The following is a 20163-nucleotide window of genomic DNA, read 5'->3' as shown; positions in this document are numbered from 1 at the left end:
AAATAAAGAAATGGATGGCATTATGTACACATTTTTGGACTTACAAAGAAATCTTAAACATTATATTTTATATTGGTGTAAAACACTACACCAAGTATTACATATGTATGAATGTATACGATAAAGAAATCTGTTTAATTTTTGTGTATAAAAAGAGAAAATGAAAGATTTGTTACATTCAAGAAACATTAAACTAAGTACATACATTTTCTTTGGCAAATGATACAAATATGTTATTTTTTATTGGATTTGTAAGAGATATGAATTTCAACACTTTTTTGTAATTATTATCATATATTTTTATTTTTTTATTAATAAACTGAAATATCAATTTACAAACAATGTATGTATGAGTGTACGCGTAGTTATTATAGTGTCTAATATTTATGATATTAAAGAAGAAAAAATGAAGGAGGAGCGAATGTAATATTGTGCTGCCGGCCGAGTTTGGAATCCAGTAAATTTATGTTAATAACATTGCAGCAACGCATAGGTATGAGTAGTTGTCATTCTGAATTGTGGTTTCATTCATGTTCAATATAGCGTCCTTGCGTCCTTTTTTGGGTATTCATGTATGTACTATGTGTATATGATGCGTCGTACACTTTATTTCACTTTTACTTCAGATTTTTCATTTCAGCTGGTCGTTTAGCTAACCCAAAAAGTTAATAGTCTCAAATGTACTTTTTATTTGTTGATAATATCTAAATCATAGAACTATTAATTGGATGTGTGTGGTTATTTATAAAGGTAACGATCGATGATCACTTGTTGCAAGTTAAATAATCTTTATTGTGTGTTAATTCTTGTCAATATGACTAATGTCTGGAACGATGTTCTCTGTCACGTTCACGCTCGCGATCACGGTCACGATCACGCTCGCGATCACGATCTCGTTCACGTTCCCGATCACGATCGGATGAACGATAACGTTCCTCGTAGTAACTACGTTTTGATGGTGCTTCTGTGCCAACATCTCCGCCCGCTGGTTCGGGAGTTTTTCTTGCTCTTGCAGAACGGCTCGAGCTATCATCTCGATAATGATCATTGGCATTGGGACGCTCTCGTTCACGGCTCCTTGAACGATCACGATAACTAAAAATAACAAACAAAGGATTTACATGCATATTTTTAATAGGTAAGTAAAAATCAGATACATTTTCGACATATCGCGATTATTTACAAAAAGAGTGCATTTACGCAATAATGCACTGGACCAAGATGACTTTTTGGAAGCAACATTTTCAAAAAGTATATGATAAATTTTCAATTTATGCGTTCGTCACTGCACAGTTGTGATGTGATAAAAGCTCTGTTCCTTTACGTGCAAGAATCTTCAAGTTTTACAACTGTTTACTCGAAAAGCGTTCCTTAACTTCTGAGACCATACAATTCATATGGGAGCAGTTTACAACTTTTACTACTTTTGTCGGTTTTTTCAAAAGTAAAGGAACAGACCAAAAATAAACTCACGGGTAAAAAATTGGGCTTACCTAAATAATTGCATGTGCGTTAGTCAAAACAAAATACATGTATATTAATTTGAAATACATGTATTTTCGTTAAATTTTAAATACATGTATTTTGTTTTGAGTAACGCACACGCAATTATTTAGGTAAGTCCCATTGGGAATAATTATATGTCATTAGAGTTTGTCATTCCATAATAAACTTAGGACTTCATAACTTCATCCATACTTCAAATAAAGTCCAGAGAAGATATAAAACCGTTTGGGAATCATTCGACCCCAAAATTTTATCATATTTAAAAAATAATTAAAATACCAGTTTTATTGAACTTTTGAAATATATATGTTCTGTTCCAGTACTGCAAGAATCTACTAGTTTTTACTATTTTTTCGATAACATAAAGGAAAAAATGTTATCGTAGTAAAAAGTAGTAACTTCTTGCAGGTTCTGGAACACAGCAATTATCTTTAAATTTGACTTCTTAGGTTACGATATCACTCTTATTGTAAATAATCGATAGAATTAACTATTTTTTTAGAATATTTTAATAAACATTTCTTTTTTGTTAAACTCATTGACTTACCCTCCAGCATCACGATCTCGTTCCCTTTCACGATCACGTTCTCTTTCGCGTGATCTTTCACGATATCGCGATGAAGATCTCTCACGTCGCGGTCTTTGGCGATGTGATCTTTCACGTGATCTTGACCGTTCACGTCTGTTATAGCTTTTTGTTTCAATGCCGTGCAATGTGTCTTGCAGGGAGCTAATCAATATTTTGCAACGTTCATCGTGGGCCACCTTTGATTGTTTGATCAATGAGATTGCTGTGACTAAAGTTTCAATTGCGCTGGAATATTCACCGGCTGCTGCATCGGAAACTGCCCGGGCAATGGCTGAACTACTGACCGTGCGATTGCGGCCCATTATTTCTTCAAACTCTGCTTCGCTTAGTTGAGGTCCCATGGGCTGTTGTGGATCCGGGAAGGTTTGCTGTTTAACAGGTCCCGGTGGGCCAGGCCAAGGCCCCCGCGGTGCACCCTGCTGAGCAAAGTGTGGGGGTGGACCATGCTGTGGTGGCATATTCATTCCCTGTTGGGGACCGGGTGGGCCATGTGGTGGACCACCGCTCATTGGTGGACCGCCAGGATGTTGTGGTGGTCCACCGCCGGGCTGATTGAAGAATGCGGGGTTAACATGTGGAGCTGGCCCACCGGGTGCACCATGAGGTCCGCCTGGTGGAGGGCCACCTGGACCACCCATTTGTGGAGGTCCTCCAGGAGGTCCTCTTGGTGGACCTTGCATGTGTGGTGGACCCTGGGGTGGGCCACCAGGTGGTCCCTGTGGAAAGCCTCCATGCATTGGAGGTCTCCAGTCAGGCCTGGGGCCACGCATTGGCATACCGCCAGGAGGTCCCTGAAACTAGAAACAAATTCTCATTTTAAACTCGTACATTGTTCAGAAAATGTAACTCTACAAAAAACAACCCTCGAATTTTGAAACATTTACATCGGTTAATTATCTCAACATTCTGAATGCTTAAACTAATAACAATAGTCTAATTATTAAAGGTTATAGTAAAATTACAAATTATGTTGTAAAAGTAATGGTTACCATTTGCGGCGGACGTTGAGGTGGTCCGTTCATAGGTCCTGGCCTTGGACCATTAGGGCGTGGCTGTCCCGGCCATTGTGATTGTTGTTGACCAAAGCGTGGTGGTCCTTGCATGCCTTGTTGTGGTACCATCGGTGGACCCTGATGCATTGGAGGCTGTATGTTGTCGATGATATTTGAGGTGGATTGTAAATGTTGTTGTGTTTGGTTTTGGTTTTATTAACGTATTTTTTGTTTGTTTTTGTATATCAATTTTGTTTACAAGAAGTTGTTGTTGGATGATGAGGATGATGAACATGGAATAAGAAATAATAGACAATAGTAACTATAACACATATTGTTTGTATATATTGCAAATTTAAATTATTACATTTTAACTACCAAATAGACTACAGTATACTTAGGTAAAATTGTATATGTATCTAATTTTAAGACATTTCAATATATATACTGACTTATAATTAGACATCGGATTTTTGCATATTTTTGAAAATTATAATGCCAATAATTCGGTTATTAAACAATAGAAGCTGGAGGTTGGTACGTATTATTGATTATTTTCAATATGACATCGAATTGTATTCATTGCAACGATATAATTCTATATAATAACGTAGTTACAATTAGTTGAAATTTCAAAAATATGCAAAAATCCGATGTCTACTTATAATAAATGTTAAAATTAAAAAAGTGTACAAATGTATGTATGCATTTGGGTATTATTGAAATTAATTCATCATAGAAATAATAAATTTATGACAAACAAAATAAACCATAGTCTAATTTTAAATGTTTTGTTATGAGAAAAAATAATCATTATGTAAATAGGGTAAGTGTACCAATAGTCGGCACTTTAAGGATTTGTCTAATTCCAATCCTTCGCCATTCCGAGTAAATTTTTCCATTTTTTTTTTGCAATGAAATAAAGATTATTTGCTTCGAAATGTTGTTTACTTTCCGATGGCGTAAAGAAATATAGAATTATTTCTTTTAAAACTTGTGAAATTTGCGAATTTGTTGGAATAGTGTTTTTTGCTAGTAGTCGGCACCATTTTCCAATAGTCGACATCACATGTTCCAATAGTCGGCACCTTGTATTTTACTAAATAAATGTTCGTTTTTATTATTTTTAAATAACAAAAACATAATTTTACACAAATAATACATATTTTAACTGATATTGCTTTTAAAAAGTAAATGAATTAAATATTTTGTTACTGTATTAGTTCATATTCCAAATAATTTTGCATTATAAAAGCAGGAAATTCTAAATATATGTATAACTTAAAAATTTAGTTAGTGCATACAGTCGGAAATTTTAACCCAATTGCCGGCATGCCACAAACGTACGCACTTCAAACCATGCCTAATATTCCCTAAAATCACTAACAATTAATTATTTTAATCAAGCTATTTTTATTAATTAGACTTTAAATTATTTATTAAAAATTCTTGCACAATTTTGGGATAAAAATAATGGACAAAGCGCGTGTTTTTTACCTCATGCCGTCTTGTGGCAAACTTTAAATTTTGTTGTCCCTAAAGTCGGCATCGGCAAAAATGACAGAATTACAAACATTTTTCAATCATTTATTTTTCTAAAGTGTTCTTTTGACTACTCTCTACCAAAGCAACAACAATTTTGTTAAAATTTGTTTAATTTTAATATAATTACAGACATTATTATGTTGACGTCTCAACTAATTTTTTCTTAAGAGACATGCATTTTCGGTTGTTGTGAAAAACGCCGCTCACTAACAAACACTTAATTTCCGATATAATAATTGGTCTTAGCTCAATGAAATTTTGCACATAGTTAGCTGAGAGTATTGTTGAAGCTTTTTTTAACATTATTTTCATATTTTGTTATAGTAATTTTGAGTTACATATTTGAATTCAAATACGGAAGATGCCGACTACTGGTATATGCCGGAGTTAGAAGCACTTACCCTACATACATGAATAAATACAGTGGGATCCCAATAATTCGTAAACATCAATAATTAAAAATATTTCGGTGCTCGTTAAGTCGAACGGATTGGTAAGTCGAATAATAGAAATTCCATTGCTTCATATATTAATACTATAAGCATATTTAGGGCATACATACTTATTTAAAAATAATTTGTTTGTGAAGATAAAACGGCCACCATATGGTGTGCGTTCTTGATTTGGAGTTAAGGGAAATCTTAAACTAGGTCGTGAGACAAACATGGACTTATATCAAATCGCTGAGGACCCAACTTCCAAACTAATGTTCCATGATATGAGCAAGGCTTATTAATAGAAGGTAGAAGTGACAATCAGCTGTAGTTTTACTTTTTTTGTAAATTTGGTTTTCAAAATGTAATAGGGTCTACTCATAAAATTTGAAACTTCGAAATTTGCTTCCATTGTTATGACCGTCCAAATTGCGGACACAAGAACAGATTTAATTTTCGTCGTTATCACTGTCACAATGCCGGTTTCACGGTTTTCGATTCGATCGAGTATTTGCTCGTGAAAAATTTCGTCGTCACTAAAATAAAACGGCATGATGTTTCTCGATCGAAATCTTTCATCGGTTGTTTCAAGAGTAACCGGTAATCGAACTATGAAAACCTATGTGTCCTTCAAGGAACATTAGCTGTGTCTTTTTACGTGATAATTAGTAATATTTATTACTAATCTTGCAGATTTTGACAGTTGTATAAAGGAAAAGTTGCTGAAAAAAAATTTTCAGATACATTTAGTAACCCCCAGTTTTTGTAAAAATTTATATTCTTCTCACACGATAGAGTTGTGCCAAAGGAACTATATGGAACTATCTCGTTCACTTCGCAGTTCCAATGGCCCATCTTTTTTCTTTGAACAAACTGCGTATACTTACTATCACACGTTATATTTAATGATGTTACTCATACGCTTTGGAACTAGTACCAGGAACTAGGAACTAGATGGCCCAACTCTATCACACGAATTGTCAAATTTTGTAGGTCGATTTATTCGCTTTAGCGCAAATGTGGAGCGCTGATTTTTAAATGAAGTATCCTTAATGATATATGGAACGGGTATACGAAAAATTAGATGTGTATGTCATCTGGGGGCTGAGCTATGAATGCCTAAATTATTACGAATATAGACGAACGAACAAAAATAAGTTACAAAAACTGGGGGTTAGTCTCCTCAACGACACGGCAACGATCACACAAACGTACATACATATGGTAATATTCAAAAAAGTTTTACAATCGTTGAAGTTGAGGTTCACCATTTAATAAGTCGCGAACTGTTAATATATTTTATAAAATATGAACACATTTATATATATTGAAGTGTTTTAGCTACGATCTCATAATATGGACCATAACAAATAATTTTCGTGGAAGTTGCGCTGGTGGTAATATAAAAAAATGGGAAAAATGTGTTGAAGTTTACAAGTTTTTTTGTGTTCTTTCTTGATTTCTGGCCAAACCACGGAAAATTCAAACCTGTGCTCAAAGAAAGAAATAAAGAATACTCCTTAGGCAATATGAATCTAGTGTATGACTTTTCGATATATACACTGCATCCCCCTAAAATCGATGCTGACATTTTGAAGTTTTGATTTCAGTGTTTTTCGAATTTTTCTTATAATTAGATGGTGCAACTAGATAATAATCGAAACTAGTTTATAGGATTGTAGAACTCGCGATACCACGTCGTTCGATGCATATCTCATGAGTGTGCTCCATACATATGGTAACCCTTTGCCTCTCAGCACCCTCTCTCACCTACAAACTGACAATTGCCGCAAGTAAACTCGCCTAATGTAAATTGGGACTAAGTAAAAAGACACTCCAATTTTGTAATAATAGGTGTGTCTTTTTACTTACTAAATGTTGCTGAAACATTTTTTCAGCAACTTTTCCTTTATACAACTGTCAAAATCTGCAACATTAGTAATAATTATTATTAATTATCAGGTAAAAAGACACAACTAATTATTTCATATGTTTCGAATTTTGACAGTTATATAAAGAAAAAGTTGCTGAATAAAGTGTTTCAGCTACATTTAGTAAGTACGAGGACAAACCTATAATATGCCTGTCGTGTACTCGATAATAGCTGTCTTTTTACGTGATAATTAGTAATAATTATTACAAATGTTTCGAATTTTGACAGTTGTATAAAGGAAAAGCTGCTGAAAGAAGTGTTTCAGCGACATTTAGTAAGTACGAGAACAAACCTAATAGCTCATTTAGACTAGCCATAAATCCTCGACTGGATTTAATAAATCCAGTACAAATCTCATTGCATTTAGATATAGATTTTGGAGGATTTAAATGGCAGTCAGCTGATTTTTGTTCATAGCAGAATTACCAAGGTAGATGCATCAGCCCATCTGATCGAATTTGAAACGTCAAAAGAATTTTTTGTAAATTGATTTCGTCTCAAAAAACATACATCAAATTACAAATTTATTGTTTAATACTGAAAATGTTAGCACATCTGCTACTAATGCTAACTAAAGAGCAAATAAAGAGCTATTTTATAGCAAATTTCCCATCTAAAATAAATAAACGAATTATTTTATCGTTTAGACATCGTAAGTATTAGTCTTGATTGATTAAAATCAACTTTGTACATCAAAACAAATTTAATTTTTCCGCCTTGTTTAAAAATTTTTACATTTTAAATTAACTTTAGTGTAGCAATTCACCGATGCATCTACCTAGTTACTTGTACCAGCTTGCAACTTTTTGTATTTTCTAGCAACATGTTGCAAAAAACAGAGTTGTATACGAGGATTTATTTATGCCAGATGTAAAACAAATCCACCCAATACGAGGATTTATTTTTGTATGGGAAATCTGGTAGATTTTGGCTGGATTTAGCAACTAAAACCTGATAATGTGCTAAATCCGGCTAATGAAATCATATCTAAATGGGCTATAACATTTGTAAATAAATAGTTTTGTTCTCGTACTTACTAAATGTAAAGACAATTTGAAATGAACGTAATGTCCTATTTAATTTGGGATTTGAGATCAACGATTGTTAATAATTTTATTACTTTGAAGTTTTTAGCTAAATTTTCTTAACAAATTAGCTTTAAATTGGTATTTGGGGTATACAGTGTTCAAAAAACCGCCAATTATTATGGATATAGATCTACGTTTTGGTATTGCCTCAAATTAACGGTTGCTCCGATTTTCAATTTTTTGTATATTTGAAGTATTTTGAATATTTTTATTACAATTTCAGATTGAGTTAGCTATTAGTTGGCATTTTGGGTTACCATGGGATTTAAAAAACTTCCTCGATTTTTCCTGTCTTGTTTTTTTTTTTTTTTTTTTTTGAGAAAATTAGCTTAAGTTTGACGTTTAATGTTCGCAGTTATCGAAAAGCTTCTCCACCACAATTTTGAAATAACAATCCCACGGCAGCGGGTTCTTTCAGCCAGCGGCTGACAACCCAGCATCAAACCTATGCTTCTACGTAGGTTTCTAAGCTGTTACAATAACAAACAACATTTTAAATCGGGCCACGTTTTAAAAATTTATAAGATTTTTGCTAAAAGTGACAACAAATATGATTAATTGCGCCAGATAAAACAAAGGAAGTTGACAACAGCAAGAAGATATTTCTCCCGTATAAACTTGCAAGTGCTAAGTGAAGAACTTCCAACAACGTGTAAACAGAAAAACTTCTATAACAACTTGTAACAAATTGATACACATTTTTGAGTCACCCCCCAATTACACATACCGAATGAGAAATGTTTCTTGGCAGCAGCGTACGAAAAAATACTTTATGAAACATTTCCAATGGTTATGTTTCGTTTTGGAAACACGTTGACCGAACTCGCTGTTTAGTTTTGTTTACATTCATGAGTGCAGCTTATCTACTCAGGCCTTAAGTCCATAAGCGGCAGGCTTTCTTGCTCCGCTTCATTTCAAATGAAGAAAGCCCCTGCCGCTTAAGTAACGATGCCTTAAGGCCTGCGTACCAGGCGAGGCAGCTTATGTACGCAGGCCATTAAGGCCTGGGTACATAAGCTGCCTAACCTGATTGCCTTGCTTTCCTGCTACATTTCTGACATAATAAAAAAAAGAATAAAGAAGGTCGAGAAAATTTCGAACTGGGTTGCCCTTTTCTTTTTTATTCTTTTATCAGAAGCAAGCAAGGCAGGCAGGCAAGGCAGCTTATGTACCTAGGCCTTTAAGGCCTACGTACATAAGCTGCCTTCCCCTTTTCTTTTTATTCTTTTATCAGAAGTAAGCAAGGTAACCAGGCAAGGCAGCATATGTACGCAGGCCTTTAGTCCCAATCTACATTAGACAAGTTTGCTTGTGGCAAGTTTCAGTTTGTAGGAGAGACACGAAAGGTGAATGCAAGTTGAAAACATTTTTTGTAATGGCAATTGAGGTAATTATTCCCAGTTGTTCAAGAAATATCAATTGTCTACCTTGACATAGTTATGTAACTAGTTACTCATTGATCCTAGTTACTTTACACCCAAAAATGGCACACAAAATAGCTTATAACCTGCTTTTGTCACTGGAAATGGGCTTCCCTGCCTATCATGTAAATTCACTTGTTACTGGTAATGCGGAGTGTGATATATTGACTATTTTATAGACTACCGATGGATAGTGTAATCAACAATGTTTCTCTCTTGAAATCTCTTTTGAAATTGTTATTTCTCTTTTTGAAAACAAAATAGAAAAATGTCAATTTAATTTAATTTTTTTCTGAATTTATAAAAGACGTATTTTGATGCATTGATGTGCAAAAATTTGTTGTAAAAAGAAGATACAACAAACGTGAAGAAAAGAAGAATATTTGGTAAGTATCGATATTTTTGGGACAATAGATTTTTTTATTATCTCATTACATTTTGTACATTTTATTTCAGGTACTTCTGAATTATCTGAAGGACACTTGAGATGAACATTTCCAGGACCAAATATACCGTTCTAGTTCATGGATTCACACACAAGTTTCAATAACAAGAATCAAAAGATTAACATTAAATTGTCCTTTGTGATATATGTACGTACATATATACCCGTCATGTAATTAAATAAGCGTGGTTAGCGCATATGCAGATTAACTGTTATAATTATCTTTTTTAAACTGATATAATATCCGTTACACGTTAAGCATTTACCCATTTAGCTGATCAAAACATACTAGTGATTTTGGCTATCATTTCTAACTATCGATTTAACTGGTTACTGGTGATGCAATGAAGGGACAATTGAGTTTCCCAAGACTATCCAATTACCTGGTTACTGGTAATGCAATGAAGGGACAATTGACTTTCCAAGACTATCGAATTGCCTGGTTACTGGTAATGCAGTGAGAGGGCAATAGACCCCTTCATATGACATCCCCATGTTAAATTCACCAGTCTATAACATTGCGAGTAGATTGGGCGGTAACTAGGGGTGTTACCAGTAGCTAGCAAAATTGCTAGTTATACCCTAGTTACCCGAACAACTGGGTTCCTTTTATATTTTTCGTCGTTGACACTATTTTCAATGTTTTGCCGGAACAGAAATGCTATAGATGCAGGAGGCAATTTTAAAAGAGAACAAGAAAAATTGCAGCAAGGGAAATTAATGTACGTAAATCTAGGAACCAAATTTTTGTTCCATAACAATAAAATAAAAGAATCCAGACCCATGGGCTCAATTCTCTTTTTATATTGTATTGTTATAACATGACATGGTATAATGAAAAGATATGTCAGAGCTTCCTGCTGATAACAATTCTGAGTGTTCCAGACTTCTGTCAACGTAAATTGGTATTTTGTGTCTGGGGCTGAATTACGAAACCTTAGTTGCTTCGCAAATGTCTTAAGTGTTTGATTTCAAAACGTAGTTACACTTAAATATTATATATCAAACTGAATTTATATTGAATTTAGCAATTTCAATATGGCAATGCTGTTGAAAATCAATTGTCTTTTGTCAAATTTCCATGTTTATGAAAATAAAAAAGGAAAACAAATTAGCAATTTTCGCGTTTCTTTCAAATAAGTAGTGGTCTTTCGCGAATAGCATAGCAGCTAATCGTTTTCCGCGTCTTCTAACAAATCTTTTTTTTAAATGTTTATTTTCACAAACATTTTATTACTCACCACACCAATTCTATCGAAAATAATCACCCTTATTACGGTTGGCGTAGTCGTATGCGTTCAAATGTCGTAGGCGTAGTTTGCATTTTTTATATGATGAAAAATTATATACTATGAACATTTTTTATTTTATAGTCTCATAGATCCATAAAATATCAAAAGAAACACATTCATCATTCCCTGGACGGATTTCATGGGTTATAACATTTATTTTGATACGACAAATGGGTATCACGTATGCCGTTGAAATACGAGGAAAGAGTCGTGAAGGATTTTGTAACGACTGCATATAAAAATAAAAACAAATCAATTTCAAAAGAATTTTTTTTGGCAAGATTGCGAAGTTTGTTTCTGAAAATTTCATGTAGTTGCTGTAACGCGGCACTCAACGGACCGGGACTTACTTACACATTTTGCATGTGGTTGTTGTTTTTGACGCGCGACGCGACTCATAACGGAACGATTGTACCAAGGCCTTTACAAATAAATTTGCCCGCTTGTGGGTTCGTGCAGAAAGAATATGCCCACGGGATGTATAATGGTCGCAAAGAAGACATCGGCGTGTTTGAAGTAACTTGAAAGCTAAGCTGAATTTGGTAGGGATAACAATATTGGCGTGTGGCTGGAGAAGTGTTGAGTAAGTGTTAGAGCCGCGGACAGTTTAACCCGATGACGAATTCCATACCGCGGTCGCTCCAGCGACTGTAGTCGTTTATAAACTGACCTCAGCATCAGTGGAAGCAGTTAATTCCTTGAAACCAGGACCATCGAACTCACAGAAAGAATAAGATTTGTTAGGTAGGACGCTACTGAGGATGTAACTCCGAAATTTTTGGAAGATAACGTCCCACAGTCTCAATTAGCTTGGCCCAAGGAAAAGTGGGCGTACTGTAGGTAGATGCACTACCATAGGAAGTAGCCTCACTTGCCGCAGAGAAATTGTGACCTTATAAACTCCCTCTAATCCCGCCAATGACACAAATAATGAACTATAGTGAACTATGTTCCCTTTAGACCAATGTCGTGCTTTGATATTGTTAAAGTTACGAAGTTTTTCGGCAATTCACACACACACGACCCGAACGCAACGAAAGAGCACACAAATATTTTGATTTGTTTTTGTTTTGCAGCATGCGTGCATACAACGTTACTAACACACTGTCAAAAGTTGCAAATATTGAGAATTTTGTGTGCCCTCTTCTTGGTCGGCTGTGCTTTAGAAAAAGGAATTTTGCTCAAAAGCTCAGGACAATCGATATTACCATTTATTAAATCAAAAACAAATATCATCGACTGAATTTTACGTCTTTTTCCAAGAGATACCATACCCAAGTGAGCTCAATAGACATCATAAGAAGGTCGTGGGACCACGTATTTTAAATGAAGCAAAGCGAAATGTATGCATCTTTTTTTGCATCTATTCTATCCTTGAAATAAGCATAGAGCAATGTGGACTCCTAATTCCAGATCCGTATTCCAATTTGAGCAATATAAAAGTTTCGAAGTATATGAATAGCAAAATTCATTACCATTGCGTTTAGTAATTTATTTTAAAATTTTGATTATGTTCTTATTCAAAAAAAACTAACATTCAGTTGGCCAAATATGTGAATTTTCCCAGCAACACAACTGGCAATATGCTCTCCTTTGCTGGATTGGAGAGGTTTAAATTATACGTTGGCAAAGGAAATAGAAGTAAGGTCCAATCAGTATACATATTGAAATTTCCATTTTCGCACTGAAATTTATATTTTTAAATTAACCCCCCGTTTACACATGCAAGTGACAGTTTAAACATACCAATACACTTACACATATTCACTGCCACAGCAACTAACAACCTCACTGCCGATAAAATTTCCTTGTCAGTAATCAATGTAAGTGCTTTGTAACACAATATCGGTGTTACAAAGCACTTACATTGATTACTGACAAGGAAATTTTATCGGCAGTGAGGTTGTTGATTTTGACAAATTTGACAAAAATTTCTATCGTTTCAGTTATTTTAATTGTATGATTTTCTATCAATAATCGACCCCTTAATAATAAACAAAATGTTCCCAAATTAAGTGATGGTATGGCAACATTTTTACATTATCATTTGTTTATAAAAGCTATATGATTTTTGGTCACAACTTCTCGTGTCCATAATTGCAGAAAATTACTTGTCATTTTTCGACAAGTCAGCGAGTGTGGCCTTATATGTTTCTTTGTTTTGCATTTATGAAGTCTTTCATTGAATTCCATTAGGTATTCTTATGGAAGACCAACAAGTTTATTATAGATGACCAAAACGTCTTATAATAGGTAGCAACATATCTTATATAGAACAGTCGGTATATATATTTTTTCTATTTTGGAGGTTGCATATAAAATTTTGAGGTCACTAAAAGGCACATTTTTTAATTTGTTCTAGAAATGTATTTTTTAAAAAGGCGATCACAAATTAGTTGAGTGAGAGGCCAAAAGGTCGTAAGGGGTCTTATAAAAAGAGTTTTCATGGAAAAGCAAGGGGCCTTCTACTAAGAAGATCTTCTACTAGACGGCCAAAAGGTCAAAAGACTGCGAGACCAGTTGATCTTCTGTTAGAAATATAATTTAAAGGAAATATGTATATTCAAATGTTTACAGCAACACACAAAAAGTAAAACTGCGACAAACTTAGGGGCGTAGATAAATGTTTTATATTGCGATTTTTCATTATTAATCGTAAAATTTAATGCAAACAAAAAGTAGGCGAATTCGTTGGAGAAAAACTGGAAGTGAACCCCCAAAAATAAAAATATTTGATTCACTGAAATTTATCATTATTATTTTTTTTATTAAAAAGTATTCGTTTCTTTCTTTTCCATTAACAAAAATGCATTATGTCACAGTAATATTTTGATTTTGCTTTCCAACTGAATTTCAAAAAATATATGCAACAACAATTGTACAACAACATTTAAACATATGTAGGACATGTTTCATATATCATCACAATTTGTACTTAGATTGAAGTTTAAACAATTCAAAGCATTTTCTCTTTTAAATCATATTTTGTTGTTATAAATTATGTATTTTTTAAGTACTAAGTACACATCACAGTATTTACATGGATAATATGTGAGTATGCGTTGTTGTATATAAAAAATGAGTGAAAAGATTTTTTGCCGTTTTAAAAAGAAACACATGCAATCTTATGGTACTAAAAGTTTATGAAATAACAAAAAATATATATAAATAAATATGGTATCACATTTTAAAATCTCTTTCAGGAATTGTGATGCCTGCGCTTTTCTTTTATTCATCATTAAAAGACATCACACATACACATGATGAAAACAACTTTGATGAGAAAATATTGACAAAACATAGTTCACTTAAAAATATTTATCTAAATATACTTGTTTATATTCTTTACATTGAATTGGTACTTTTCTTGCAAGTATGTGAAAGAAAAATAGTCACAAAACAACGAGAAGAAAAGTACACATCATGTACATGGTGATTGTTGAAATTTGTTAAAACTAACAAAAAGGTAAATTTTTTTGTTTGGAGCAACTATAAAAATGTTGCGCTATCACAGCTTTTTCTTAAACCGCATTAAATGTGTTTAATTGTTTCATATTTATATAAACAATGGATAGACTTAATATAACAGGTGATTAGATTTAGTTAAAGAAGGATAATAATGACTACCGAATAGTTAAGATTAATTGCTCTGAAATACATTTTATTTATGTTTTTAAGTTTTTGATAAAAAATTTAGAAAGAAAAATCAATTTTTAAAAATTTCAGTGTTGTTTAAAAATATCAGTAAGTTTGATAAATGAAGTAAAGAAACGAACAAAATGAAAGACAAATGTAAAATTAAAAGGCATTCAGAACAATTGAGATAATGTTAAAAATATACAAATCAAAAACAGAAGAAAAAAAATATATTAAATTAAACATGTAAATATATCAAAAAAATAAATAACCATTACCATTTCAGTTACAAATTGGAAAATATTGTAATAACAACAACATTGTGTTATTCTAAACATATTGAAATAACCCCCTGTTTTTGTAACTGTTTTTTGTTCGTTCGTCTATATTCGTAATAATTTGGGCATCCATAGCTCAGCCCCTAGATGACATACAGACTTAATTCTTCGTAGATACGTTCTGTGTATAGTTAAGAATTCCTCATTCAAAAATCAGCGTTCCACATTTGCGCTAAGGCGAGTAAATCGATTTACAAAATTTGACAATTCGTGTGAGAACAATAAAACTTTTTACAAAAACTGGGGGTTAGTCTTTGAAAGTCTTCGTGTAGGTATACAAATACAAAAACTACCCATAGTTTATATTTAATAATACTGTTATAATGCGACAAATATAGGGCGGCTATGATACGATCTATAGTACGGGCTACGCTTGCTTGATATTTGACAACATACCTGCATTCTTGGAGGTCCCTGGCCTACTGGCGGTCCTTGTGGGGGCATATGCTGTGGCCTAAACTGACCTGGTGGCATGTTTGGATTCATCGGTAGACGTGGTTGATGTCCTGGTGGTACACCTTGTGGTCCACCCGGATGTGGTGGCATTGGGCCTCCAGGCATCATATTTGGTGGCGCCGGGCCTCTTGGTGGTCCATTTTGTTGTGGTGGTGGTACTGGACGAGTTTTTTGAAGACTCTCAAATTGATTTAAAGCCTGCTTTGTTGGATATGTAACAACTGGCGCCTGGCCATGCAATTCTTTTTTCGGCAAACGTTCCAAAACCAAACGCATACTGTTTTCCGATGCCAAAGAAACCACACTGAAACCTTTTGATTGACCATTGGCACGGTTCTCGAAAAATTTCACCTCTTGAAAGTCAGTGACACCTATATCGCGTATAGCATTGGCAATGTCTTGATCAGTTGTCCACTAAAATAGTAAAAAAGAAATATTAGTAGAATTAAAAAATGTTCAGTTATTTTGTTATGGATTTGGCGGCAACGTCAATAACAAAGTAAATAAATTGAAAACATTTAATAGGTGCCGTTCTGGAACATATGTTGTAGGGATTAAATAAAACCTTTCGTATATGAACAAATGCTAGACCGGTTTGGGAATAACCAGTTCCTAATTCCTAGTAGCTTTAAAATTCGATATATCAAGCCTATCCATAGTAAATTTAGTTGGATTGACGATAATTTGATCATTCTAATATCCCTACTTATATTCTAATATCCCTACCCTTGGTTCGAATTGGATTTTCAATTTCGCCATAGTACTGTTCTACCCGATGCTTTTTTGGTGTATTCTGCGTTGCAAAAGCGCATCAGTGGCGTTTTGGATTGCAATACTTCACATTAATTCTGTATCGCAGCGTTATGGAATAGGATACTTAAGACATTTACAGATATTAACAAAAGAAATGGCGTTACGGATGTCAGCCTTTATTCACAGTATATTTCAAAAGATATAATGTTTTTGGGGTCAACGATATCCTTCCTTTGTTGTGTAGAGTTCAAATATGTGGTCCCTCATGCTTCCATTTGTATTATTTTTCTTTTCTACGAAAGATAATACTTCTCGGGATTTACTTTTTTGGAGTCCCTGTATCTTTTACTTTTAACTTGATGGATTTCAAGCAATATTATGTCTGTTTCTTTTATGATATAAGAACAGAAATGGTAAAAATCCATAGATTCTTGCAGTTCTGGAACAGACCAATAATTTTATTTATCCTAAGCTTATGGAGAGTATTAAAAACATTGCTTTAAAAGTAAATTTTAAAATCAAAGAGCACGCAATTGCGATCTGCTCATTAAGTGTTAAGTAGAAGTGATCCGAAGCATCCACCAATTTTGGACATTGAAAATATCATTAGCTTTTTGGCGGGAAGTCTTTTCGTATACTTCGCTAAATGTATTTTTAATTACAAATATTTGTAGGATGAATATTTCTTGATATTTTTACATTCAAAATTATTATGTTTTAACGATGTAGGCTTTTTATAAGAATCTTAATTTTTAATTTTAAAATTCTCTTATTGTGACAAGTCCGAAACCCCGAGTTAAGGAATTTGGAAATCTCTACGTGCCTTTGGCTGGGAATTTAAGACTAACTTTTGGGAAGTTTCCAACATCATCTACTGGAGAAAAGACTAGCAATCAAGCAGAGTAAGCGTGATTTCTGGTTAATGAATAAAGGAGACATAGTGAAACAAAGTTCCAATTTGTCTTTATTCTTTTAGCAGATTTAAGATTACTATTTGTTGTTGCCCATTTGACCATTGGCGTGAATAAATCTCATATCAAAGGTTTTGTTAGTTTTGAAAATATTTGGGCATAAGACGAGTTTACCCACTAAGCTCCGATCGGGATGAAATATTTTCGCAGGTAGATCTCGTCACCCTGATCATAACCATATATACAGGCATGTCACAGAAACGAATTCCGATCGAAAGTGGAATTAATTCCGTATTTAGCTTCTTCAGAAAACGAAAAACGAAGAATTTTTCGGAATGAAACCACTTTTGATTTTGCAAACGGAATTGTATTTTTAATTTTTTTAAATTTGCCTCTTTAAAACAATCTAAAAACACTTAGAAATAATAAAAATGTTGTTTTGTTAACAAATTCACATTTAATTTCATATTTAAACTAAATAATGAAGTGTTCCGATTTTACAAAAACGATCGAAATGAAATTACGGAATTGAAACCATTCCGATCGGAATCTGTGACATGCCTGATAACATTTGTTGCGGAAGTCCATACTTCCCTTGTTAAAGGCCTGCTACTTAGAGGTAGTTTACACTATCTATCAATGTCATATGACACGAAATAAAAACATTCCATATCTACCCACGGAGGCAATGTCGAGACGTAATTTTATTATATTTTTTGTTGGGATGGACGCACAGAATAAATGGCGTAAGGAAAATCTCCAATATTCAACATATTAGTGAATATTTAACGACTGAAAATGTCATGTCATATGACATTTACATATAGTGTAAACTACCCCTTAGTGAGAAATTTACAATTTAAATATATTGTGTTCTTTCCCATGACCGAAATAAGCTCCTGTCCATAGAAGAAAGTCTTAAATGCCCGGCCGAAGGCCGCCTATTTAGAAAAAATTTAAATTTTTAAAGAAAATTTTGTTCGCATAGTGCTTAAACTTGATTTGTTCCAATATTTGAAATCCTATCCTGTATTGGCATAAGTTTAGAGAATGGCAATAAACTGCAAGTATAACGACACACGAACGCCACCCTGATTTTTAATTTAAACATAAATAGTGAATGTATGTCAACCACTTATCGTCGCGTCCTTGAACAAATTTCTCAATCCAACAACACTTACCCATGTCAAATTTCCCACATACAATTGAAAACGCCTACCAGCTTGATTTGGAGCCAAGCTACCAGCACCTTGATGGTAGACTCCATTTGTTCCGGCATTTCCAACACCACCTTCTGCGCCATTATTACCTGCACTGGGGCTTTCACCTTCGCCCGTAGCTGCTATTGCAGCTCCACTACCGGACGTTTCTGGCGCTCCTCCGATATCATCATACAGATCAACTCCTTCACCAGCAAATTCATCCTAAATTAATTCGAGCAGGGCATTTAGGCTATTCCGTAACACAAATAATTTATTAATACAACAACACTTACCTGATTTTGTGTATCCAAATCTTCTGCGTAAAGGTCTAACACCACGCCGTCAGCCATATTTGTTTGTTTCGCCTATTTTAGCAAAAATCGTTTACCCAAAATGGTCTGACTGACTTTTTTGCTGCAACACACAATATCCAAGTATTGAGTGATGCAGTGTGGCAGAGGAATAAAATATTTTTCAGCTTTTTTTCTCAAATTATTTTTTTCTTACACATACACAACGCGTCACACCGAATGAACCGGTGACAGCCTGTACACCTTTTCAACCTTTATCTTTATTTGCAGAACTTCTTTTTTCTACAGTTTCTCTTCCAGTATAACTAATAACTAAAATAATTAATTTGTTAGCTTTTTGTACGCTGATTAACAGTTTTCTTCATAAATTATATGAACGTTTCTAGTTTTGTGATTGACGAAAAATCTTTCCCTAGCGAAAATCCAAAGCCTAATGGCAGCGAGAGAGACAAATATACGTCAATTTGGTTACTTTTGTGTAACCAGTCACATTTCGATAACCACTTCCGATTCGCAGTGTTGCCACATTATGCCTACATACCCTAGTAGTAGTTTAAGGGCCAAACCTATAGCACTGCTTGTTGCGTGTGCGTTCAAAAATAAAAAAACAAATTACAATTTGAAATTGAAGTTGAAAGTAACGATTAAAATTGAAGGAGGACCTTCTTTGTATTAACGTTTAGTGTGCAAATTAGACTTTTAATGCAAGCAAATTGGTTTTTTTGCGTTTTCAAATCCATCCAATAGTAAAGCGCTCGGCACATACGGTGCGTTGTGCGTTGCGGTACAACAACCACATGAAAAAAGTGTAAATGAAGCCAAGTTTTTTGAAAAACAACAATATTGGCCCCGGCACATAAGGTACGTTGTGCGTTGCGTCACGCGTTAAAAACAACAACCACATGAAAAAAATGAAAGTGATGCCAATTTTGTTCTTGAAGTTTTCATGTGGTTGTTGTAACGCGACGCACAACGTACCGTATGTGCCGGGGCCATATGAGTCGTGTTCCGTTACGTGCCAGAGGTTACCAGTATTTACCACTTTTTACCCGCAAAGTGTTCCCTTACTTAAAAAAGCATACAATTTATATGATAGCAGCCCACCACTTTTACCATTTTTTGCCACTGTTACTATTTTTCAAAGTAAAGGAACAGACCAATGGCTGACGCATTAAAGTTAAGCATAATTTAACTGTTTTGGGCCAACGCGTGTCCCAACGTGTCACTAAACGGACCGTATGTGCTGAGCGCTTAAAAGAAAAGTTGTAATAATGACCCTTACCCCCATTATTATAAGTCTTCTTTTGTTAT

At 34.1% G+C, this 20163-nt stretch overlaps 1 protein-coding gene across 2 annotated transcripts; it reads right to left on the bottom strand.

Moving 5' to 3' along the window:
- Positions 1 to 274: 274 nt before the first annotated feature.
- Cpsf6 (cleavage and polyadenylation specificity factor subunit 6) lies at positions 275 to 19327 on the bottom strand. Of its 2 annotated transcripts, XM_073985940.1 has the most exons (6): positions 18835 to 19327; positions 18521 to 18763; positions 15616 to 16089; positions 3085 to 3240; positions 2054 to 2892; positions 275 to 1095 (listed from the first exon to the last, which is right to left on the bottom strand). In XM_073985940.1, the coding sequence occupies exons 1-6, from the start codon at positions 18889 to 18891 to the stop codon at positions 819 to 821; spliced, it is 2046 nt and encodes a 681-aa protein (XP_073842041.1). In that variant the 5' UTR covers positions 18892 to 19327; the 3' UTR covers positions 275 to 818. The 2 variants fall into 2 exon arrangements, with proteins under 2 accessions (XP_073842041.1, XP_073842042.1); XM_073985941.1 differs by lacking the exon at positions 3085 to 3240 and having other exon boundaries at positions 18835 to 19308.
- Between the last annotated feature and the right edge of the window lie 836 nt (positions 19328 to 20163).

Source organism: Musca autumnalis, unplaced genomic scaffold (genome assembly GCF_047663935.1).
Source record: "Musca autumnalis isolate F117 unplaced genomic scaffold, ASM4766393v1 scaffold_4, whole genome shotgun sequence".
Lineage (NCBI taxonomy): Eukaryota > Metazoa > Arthropoda > Insecta > Diptera > Muscidae > Musca > Musca autumnalis.
Note: the sequence above shows the minus strand (reverse complement) of the source record. Positions and strands in the feature narration are given on the sequence as shown.

Coding starts and splice junctions, on each gene's coding strand:
- Cpsf6 (XM_073985940.1), bottom strand. CDS start 18,891: ATGGCTGACGGCGTGGTGTTAGACCTTTACGCAGAAGATTTGGATACA. Junction 3,241..15,615: donor AGGGACCTCCAAGAATGCAG/GTATGTTGTCAA, acceptor GACAACATACAG/CCTCCAATGCATCAGGGTCC. Junction 2,893..3,084: donor CTCAACGTCCGCCGCAAATG/GTAACCATTACT, acceptor ATTTGTTTCTAG/TTTCAGGGACCTCCTGGCGG.